Source organism: Capra hircus, chromosome 7 (genome assembly GCF_001704415.2).
Source record: "Capra hircus breed San Clemente chromosome 7, ASM170441v1, whole genome shotgun sequence".
Taxonomy (NCBI): domain Eukaryota; kingdom Metazoa; phylum Chordata; class Mammalia; order Artiodactyla; family Bovidae; genus Capra; species Capra hircus.
The window spans coordinates 86,168,621-86,177,978 of NC_030814.1; the positions used below are offsets into that span (position 1 = coordinate 86,168,621).

Here is a 9,358-nt window from a genome sequence, read left to right on the forward strand (position 1 = left end):
AAAAGTATTCATGAATGCATTAGCCTTTATTTTTGTGGCAGTTAGCAGTTTTTAATAGCACTGCTGCCTGGATGTCACTGGGTTCATTTGTTTAACACTATGTGTTGTTTTTTTAAATGAATTTTTATAGTAGTATAGTTGATTTCCAATGTTATGTTAGTTTCTGTAGTACAGCAGAGTGAATCAGTTATACATATATCCAGTCTTTTATATTCTTTTCCCATATGGGCCATCACGGAGTATTCACTAGAGCTCCCTATGCTCCACAGTAGGCCCTTATTAGTTATCTATTTTATATATTGCAATCTCCCGATGTATCCTACCCCCTCCCCTTTCCCCCTTGGCATACTGAGTGAAATAAGTCAGACAAAGAAAAACAAATATCATATAATATCACTTACATGTGGAATCTCAAAAAGGGATGCAAATTAACTTATTTACAAACATAAATAGAGTTACAGCTGTACAAAACAAGCGTATGGTTACCAGGAGGGAACACCTTCAGTTTTAATTTGTATGTATAATCTCCAGAGAATCAGTTTAATCATACAGAATAATACTGCCAAAATTCAAAGAGCTAAATTGTCAAAGATACTTCTCCAAGCATAAGTTTCAATCAAATGGAAATGTTTGGTTCTTCATGGAAATATAAAAATTCTCTTTTTTAAGCCAAATAATTAACATTTCTAAGAAATAATCAGTTCAAGTGGAATTAAAACTAGTTAAGACAAGAAGTTAAGCAAGCCTAGAGCAGATGTGATAAATCCTTGTATTCAAAAGCAACATAATCCCTTTTTCCAACAATTATTTGGAGTCCTTCTTGACATAAAATGTGGCATAAAATAATGAATTAAAAGAAGAATTAAATCAAAACTCCATTGTCTCTGTTTATTTTTTCTTGAAGGACATCCCCAAACATAGAAGCACAGTGGTTGGAAAATCTAAGGTTTTTAAATGTAAAATAATTAATCATATTAGAATAGTGGCTAAAGAAACAGTCACAGCAGACTGTCTTTTATTACACACGCCAGAACACGCTATTTCTTCGGAAAAACTGGGGCCGAATTTACCTCACTGAATTTTTTATACCAAGAACTCATTTCAAACACTTCATTACTGTAAATTTTAGTCACTTTTGTTAATCAGCTTTGATTTTAGGGATGCCTGAAATTGTGACTCTTAGATATCACAGCTAGACATGTCTGCTGTCTAGGAAACCAGGAATGTGAAGTAAGCGTAAGCAGATTTTTGTTTTGCTGTTTCTTTGCAAGTTCATCCATAATAGCACTTATTAATTTTTATTCTCATAATGGTGAACATATTGAACACATTCATTTTTCTTTTTAATCTTCTCAACTAAAAATCCAAAAGAAGATTAAATAGAAGTCATGAAATGGAAACTTAAAAGCCATTTGCAGTACACTCATTGGCTTTGGGAAATCTATCTTTAATAAGTCTATAAAAGCTCATGAGTAAGACCAGCCTTCATCTACTATACTCCTTTATTATAGAGTGTGTGTGTGCGTGTTTGTTTATCTCTGTCTTTTATGTTCTGGAAGGTCATGTATATGAGTCAACCTGAGTGTACAAAATCCCCCCACTTAAATGATTGCTGTTTGTTTCTACTCAAGACACCTAGTTTCTCTGCATGTATTAAGTTCCCTGTGTTTTGTTTCACAGCTGCTCTGACTTTCAAGTGCCTGGGAGATCAGTGGCCTGTGTACTGCCGGGTGATACGTGAGAAGAACCTCTGTCAGGACATGCGGTGGTATCAGCGCTGCTGTGAGACGTGCAGGGACTTCTATGCCCAAAAGCTGCAGCAGAAGAGTTGACCTCTAGCAGGCTGGCTGGCTAACAGCTCTTTGCAATTACATTATTTATAAACACACACACTAGCATGTTTTTCAGACCAAATATTATCAGATTACATATAATTTAATCAAATTAATTAATTTATTTTTTTTTGCCTGCCAAACATCCAATATGGTGTTTGCTTTGGTCCTACAAACATTTTGATTTATACTATATGGCTTCATAAATAATTTTATGTAAATAAGTTGGATCCAGTTTCCAGAATAAAAGTAAAAAGGGAAAAACAAAAACCAATCAAGATCTTTAGTCTTTAAAAAAATTTTTTAACAATTTTTTTTTAAGTTAGGGCTGTCTCTAAGGTGCTACTCTCTCCCTGACAATACCATTGAGTTATCCAGAATATATACTAATTTAGCCTAATAGTTTAGTTATATATGGAGAGATATCATTTTTTTTTCCTTTGGTATCCTGATGCAGAATTTGCCCATTTTCTGTAATCTGCAGGAGATGTGTAAGCATAACAAACCTCATAGTGTTGAACAGGTTTTTAGAGAATGTATTATGCATTGGGCTCAGATTTAGAGATATCCATAGGAAAAATTCTACTGTAATTATAACCTTATTTTAATAATGGAAAAGAAAAGTCTGAATAGAGACTTTGATCATGTTCATGAACATGTACTTGAACACAAGTATTGTAACAATGAAACACTGTAATGATTTACACTGAATCACCATTGCACTGTTGATATAGTGTAGAGAAACCGTTATAGAAATGGTAACATCCTACAAAAATGTGTATTATTTTAACATGTTGTCATTATATTTTAGCTTTTTAAAATATTTTAAACAAAGAAAGTGTTGATCCACCCATTTCCTTGTATCTTTTTAGCAGATTTATTAGAGTATAGTACTTAGCCTCACAAATCATAATGAGAAGATTTACTGTTTTTCAGCCTTTTCCCTAGGAACAAGGAAAAACAAAAAGCTTATAATACTGTGGTAGTTTCATTGTGTTTTTCTTTTTAAAAATTAAAAAGTTTTACAATTCTGTGAAACGTTTAAAAACCAGTTTAAGGTTTTCTTGTGAGAAAATATTGTACATGATTCACATGATTTCTTAGGTTTTTCAATAAAATATGTGAAACTTCCTGTTGGGAGGCAGTTCTTCATGAGTCTCACATTTCCACATGTCTTGGCACTGTCTGCTTTTGTTCTGGACTATCTTCTAAAGGATGTTTGTGTAATGAACAGCCTTGGAAGGTAAAGATAGTGTCTTTTTTGGAGCAAAGGGCAAACATGCTTATTTCTCATTATGAAAGTTTCAAGTTCCCTAAAATTGGGATCTCTCTCCTGTAACACAGTTCACTGAATGTGCAGGTACTGCCTGGCTCTCTTCATGCCATCCTGTGGGAAGTGGGGTTCAGGGAACTGGTGCAAGAAATGCTGAATCTCTGGCTACTGCTGTTGCTGTAAGTAATAAAGTTCTTTGTCTCTATCCCAGGAGTTTTATGTCTTCTGCAATGGCAACCCACTCCAGTACTCTTGCCTGGAAAATCCTATGGACGGAGGAGCCTGGTGGGCTGCAGTCCATGGGGTCGCTGGGAGTCGGACATGACTGAGTGACTTCCCTTTCACTTTTCACTTTCATGCATTGGAGAAGGCAATGACAACCCACTCCAGTGTTCTTGCCTGGAGAATCCCAGGGACGGGGGAGCCTGGTGGGCTGCCATCTATGGGGTCGCACAGAGTCGGACACGACTGAAGCGACTTAGCAGCAGCAGCAACCCTGAAAGCAGCAGCAACCCTGAAAGTGTGGCAGGCTAACTTGATAGATTGCAAGCAGAATAAAACCTCAAAATCCTCATAGTTCTGAAGACTTCCCTTATTAATATTTTCACCTTCATTTTCATATAAGGTACAGTTTGTTTCTAGATTGTCCCTTACTATGGGTATCCTTTAGTTTAGTTGCTGAGATATAAAACCAGTCAATTTCAACACATCTTATGGAAGATAGTAGGGGAATGGGAGAGGGAAAACTTACATAGTAAGAGAAAACATTCTTAACCCATCCCTTGATTCCTGAATCCATGAATTGGTGCAGAAATGTCACCATTTACTGATCGATGAATTAGACCCTGCACAACATCTTAGAGAACCTCCAAAATGTCTTCACCCAGCTGATGCCAGAATTGAATACTTGGGGAAGAAAAGACATTGTTGCATCATTCTGTCAGGCCATTTGTTCAGGATGATGGGGCACATGGTAATTAATACTGGAGATTTCAGAAAACGTCAGTCCACTGCCACATTGTTTACTGTAATATGAATTCACTGAAAAGAAACAATATCTCATATGGAACACCCTGATAGTGAATGAGGCTTTTGGTAAGTTCATGGACGGTATTTTGCAGAAGCTTTGCAGGCTGGCAATACACATCCATATTCAGGGTAAGTGGCTATTTCTGTGAAAATAGTCCACTGCCTGTTCGGTGATTAAAGTGATCTAATGCCATCTTATTGCAATCCAGATGTTTTGCAGGACTGACAAGGACTTGGAAGGAGCATGGTTTGAAAATTGGTGATGAAGAAATTTTGAAGAAAAGGTATGTGAATAACTTACATTCCATTTGACTGCTCACCAAAGAGCACTATCAGGAGGTGGGGCTTAATCACCAGTTGGACAAGTTGACAAGTTCTGTGTATACTGGCCAGTCTCTTTCATTAGCCACCTTTGTCCTTGCCCATGAGCCCAGGAACAGACACAGTAGTGGCAGGACTAGAGATTATGCATGGGTTCAGTAACATGACCTTCCGCTCACCAAGACCCCCCTCCAGCTACAGCCATCGCCAGGGCTCAGCCTAACAATAGCAGAGAAAATATTATTCCCCAACATGGCACCATTCTATGGCAGGACTAGCCCACTGCCTTGATTGTAGTAAGATTACATTAGTTCACTTTAATCACCGAACAAGCAGTGATTTGTTCTCACAGAAATAGCCACTTACCCTCAGTATGAATCTGCCTCCCCAGCCTGCAAAGTTTCTGCCAAAACACCATCCATGAACTTATCAAATGCCTTGCTCATAGTTAGGGTATTCCATATGGTGTGGTTTCTGTTCAGAGAATTCATATTACAATAAACACTGTGGCCGTAGATTCATGCCCATGTAACTCTGATACTGCCATGTTCAGCATCACCTTGAAGCAGATGGCCTAACAGGATGATGCAATGGCCTTCTTTTTTTTTTTTTAATATTTTGTTCTGGCACCAGCTGAGTGGAAAACATTTTCGGAGGCGTCTGAGATGTTGTATATGGTGTGATTCCTCTGAGTTGTTATGTATGATCTGATTCATCAACCTATACATGGTGATATTTCTGTCTAGATTTATGAACTCAAGAATCAAGGGGTGGAATTGAGAATGTCAGCTCTTCCTGTGTAATTTTTTCCCTCGCCCATCTGTTTAAATTTGTGATAATCCAGTGTAATTCTCCAAATCCATTGATCTTCTGTAAGGACAATAGGCAGAAAGAGTGAAAGAATGAATTAATGAATTTATCATGCCTGCATCCTTCGATCCTCTTTGGTAGAAGTAACTCTCATCGCTTCATGAACCCCGTATTGATTTTGTTTTTAACTTTGGTATGTAAGGGCCAGTCCTAGGACTGACAGTGCCATTACTACCATAAAAGCCCTCATTCTACAGATCATGGAGTTAACCAGTGAAGCAGGAATTCTGCCAGTTTCTGAGTATTTCTCCTCCAAATGTTCCTTTCAGAATTAGGAAAATAACTGTCGGATAGGTTTAGGGACTCTGATTCAGTATGAGACAGATTTAAGCCAAAGCTTAGTTAAAATGCTGGGCTTCCATAGACTCTTGCTCTGACTGTGGGACTTCAGTGGCAGTTCAGGTCACCAGCAATTAGTATCGATTCAGAGTCGGTAATCTACAAGGCATCCAAAAGTCTAATTACTTCCCTCTTTCCAGTACACTCATCCCATCTGGGAAGACTAGAAGTTAGATTTACAGTATGAATTTTGGAGAATTTGCAGCAGAATCCTTCCTCTAAAAGATATAGCCTCCCCTTTATTCAGAAAGTTCTGGGTCTGTGAACCTGCTGTCACATGGAATGGATCCAAGAAAAGGAATTCCCTGGTGTGGTGATTCAGGTCATAGTTATCTTCATCAAGTCTAGAGATTAAATGCCTGGACAAACCAAGTAGGACTTTAGTAGCACGCTCGTCTCTTTCAGTACTCTGGCCTCCGTAATCAATTAACCAATGCCAAAAATCTTTGTAGGTCAAACCTTTACCTTTACCCTTTTGACTCTGCCTGCCCCTTAAGCCATACCTATCTGGTCCCTGGAATTTAAATGCCCTTGTAGAATTCCATCATCCTCATTAAATTCAAGAAGCTCTGTTTTGTGGCAGCATTTCCCAATGTCCTTTCTGGTTTACAGAGAACAGCTACTATGAAGTTCTTTAAGGATCCAGTACTACCTTCACCAATGTATTTTTCAAGTCCTGGTGAAGGAAATACCCTTTGGACCCTCTTAGGGGACAAATTTAACACAGAGATGAGCACATATCTGTGTGTGTGTGTGTGTGTTTTAATCTCTCTTCAGTTCAGTTCAGTCGCTCAGTCGAGTCCAACTCTTTGCAACCCCATGAGTCGCAGCACACCAGGCCTCCCTGTCCCTCACCATCTCCTGGAGTTCACTCAGACTCACGTCCATCGAGTCCGTGATGCCATCCAGCCATCTCATCCTGGGTCATCCCCTTCTCCTCCTGCCCCCAATCTCTCTCAGCATCAGAGTCTTTTTTCGCATGAGGTGGCCAAAGTACTGGAGCTTCAGCTTCAGCATCATTCCTTCCAAAGAAATCCCAGGGCTGATCTCCTTCAGAATGGACTGGTTGGATCTCCTTGCAGTCCAAGTGACCCTCAAGAGTCTTCTCCAACACCACAGTTCAAGAGCATCAATTATTCGGCACTCAGCCTTCTTCACAGTCCAACTCTCACATCCATACATGACCACAGGAAAAACCATAGCCTTGACTAGACGGACCTTAGTCAGCAAAGTAATGTCTCTGCTTTTGGATGTGCTATCTAGGTTGGTCATAACTTTTCTTCCAAGGAGTAAGAGTCTTTTAATTTTGTGGCTGCAGTCACCATCTGCAGTGACTTTGGAGCCCCAAAAAATAGTCTGACACTGTTTCCACTGTTTCCCCATCTATTTCCCAGGAAGTGATGGGACCAGATGCCATGATCTTCGTTTTCTGAATGTTGAGCTTTAAGCCAACTTTTTCACTCTCCTCTTTCACTTTCATCAAGAGGCTTTTTAGCTCCTCTTCACTTTTCTGCCATAAGGGTGGTGTCATCTGCATATCTGAGGTTAGTGATATTTCTCCTGGCAATCTTGATTCCAGCTTGTGCTTCTTCCAGCCCAGCGTTTCTCATGATGTACTCTGCATAGAAGTTAAATAAGCAGGGTGACAATATACAACCTTGACGTACTCCTTTTCCTATTTGGAACCAGTCTGTTGTTCCATGTCCAGTTCTAACTGTTGCTTCCTGACCTGCATACAGATTTCTCAAGAGGCAAGTCAGGTGGTCTGGTATTTCCATCTCTTTCAGAATTTTCCACAGTTTATTGTGATCCACACAGTCAAAGGCTTTGGCATAGTCAATAAAGCAGAAATAGATGTTTTTTAAATTCATGTATACTTTCCTCTTTACTACACGGAAGTTATAGTATCTCAGTTTCATTCAGTGTAGACTACCATTGGGTCCAGTTTTCAGTCTTATTGTTAGAGTTACTTCCAGACTTATGAACTAACAATTTGAATCCAGAATCTCAGCTTAGTGAACCCATATTAAAAGCAACTAATAGAATATTGTATTCCTTTTACCCTAATTCATATCATTAAAAACATTCCTATACATATATCTTGGGTTTCAGTTAATGTGAATTGGTGAAATCCTGCAATTCCTTTGACCTGTATGTTAACACCTTAAAGTCATACTTTTCATCTGGTTCTGGATCTTCCAGGACTTGAATCTGAATACAGATTTAGAAGATATCACAGGTGGTAGGACATCAGCAGTATAGTTTAAAAGGTTTTATTTCAAGGCAGTCATAAAACCTTTCTGGTTCCCAACTTAGACCTTGAGCTGTGAATGTAAAACCGCAGGTGTATCTCTTTCTCTTATGTTCTCCACCTGAGTTAGAAGCAATGAATCCAACCCCAAAGTCCTTACTCTATTTGTTTCTATGAAAAATTTTTATTGCAGCAGGTATTTTGTAACCCAGAACCTTGCTTTCTCTAGGTACTTCACTCCAGGTGACTATCAGTGAGAGTTTATATAACCATTCTGCCCTGAATGACCAGGGTCCCGCTTACTACTTGTCATTAATGCCTTTAAGTCTAGTCATATCAGAGAACTAACTCCAGGATTCATTTGTAAAATTCTGTTCCTTGGAAGCACTTCTCATGCTGGTAGTTGCCAGGGTTCAATCAGCAAACCTGTGTTAGGGGATGACAGATTTGAACTCAGACAGCTGCAAGAAGAGCTGGGGAAGTGAAGGTCCTAAGAGCAGCTGAAGGATCAGAGCAGTCACCAACCAGTCTGAGCAGCCAGGCGCGACTAGGTAAGTGTAGCTATGAAGGAGTGATTTGTAAAGATGTCTATGAGATGCTGTTGCCTCTGTTAGCTTCTTCCTCTGTAGGACCACAGCCAGATATTAGGTAATGGATCTATTTCCTGATGGTCATCAGGGCCTACAGTTAGAAATAAGAAATGGATGTGGAACTCAGGAGAGCAAAGGCAATCTAGAACCTGCCTCTGCCTCTGTCACTGTGTCTGATTGCAAAAAGAATTTCAGATGAAGGGATGCTGCTTCCATTTTGCCTTCCAGATCTCATGCCAGTTTCTCTTTCAACCAGTTCTAACCCTGACTCATAGAAAGAAGGGGATTCTGGAAAATGAAGTTGGCCTTTTGAATGATTTTTTAAAAATATTTTTTATAGTAGATCCTTGTTGGTTATCTATTTTAAATATAGTAGTGTGTACATGTCTATTCCAATGAAGTTTGCTTTTTAACTATGGACAATAGAACTTCAGGTCTTCCCAGGTGGAGCTAGCAGTAAAGAACCTACTTGCCAGTGCAAGAGACATAAGAGACACAGGTTTGATCCCTGACTTGGGAAGATCCCCTGGAGGAGGCCATCGGAACCCACTCCAAGCCCGGCAGGCTACAATCCAGAGGGTTGCAAAGAGTCAGACATGACTGAAGTGACTTAGCACACATGCATGATGACTTCAAATTTCTTTCATTTTCCTTTATTTCTTATATTTCTTATTTCTTATATATTTCTTATATTTCCTATATTTCTTATATTTTGCTTTATATCAGAGATGACTGAAATGAAAATCCATTTCTTATGCTCTCTTAAAATAGCAGAGAGCCTGTTTTAAGCACTTAATATATGCTAAGGGTTCTCTTAACCACTGTACCTATTAAACCTCACAGCAGCCTTGTG

General features: G+C 39.0%; 1 protein-coding gene across 1 annotated transcript in view; it reads left to right on the top strand.

Annotated features, from left to right (window-relative positions):
- ADAMTS19 (ADAM metallopeptidase with thrombospondin type 1 motif 19) overlaps positions 1 to 3,286 on the top strand; it is a 263,593-nt gene extending 260,307 nt beyond the window's left edge. Inside the window, exon 23 of the mRNA XM_018050709.1 lies at positions 1,681 to 3,286. Coding sequence (XP_017906198.1) covers positions 1,681 to 1,832 — 152 coding nt within the window. The 3' untranslated portion in view covers positions 1,833 to 3,286. The remainder of the gene's footprint in view (positions 1 to 1,680) is intronic.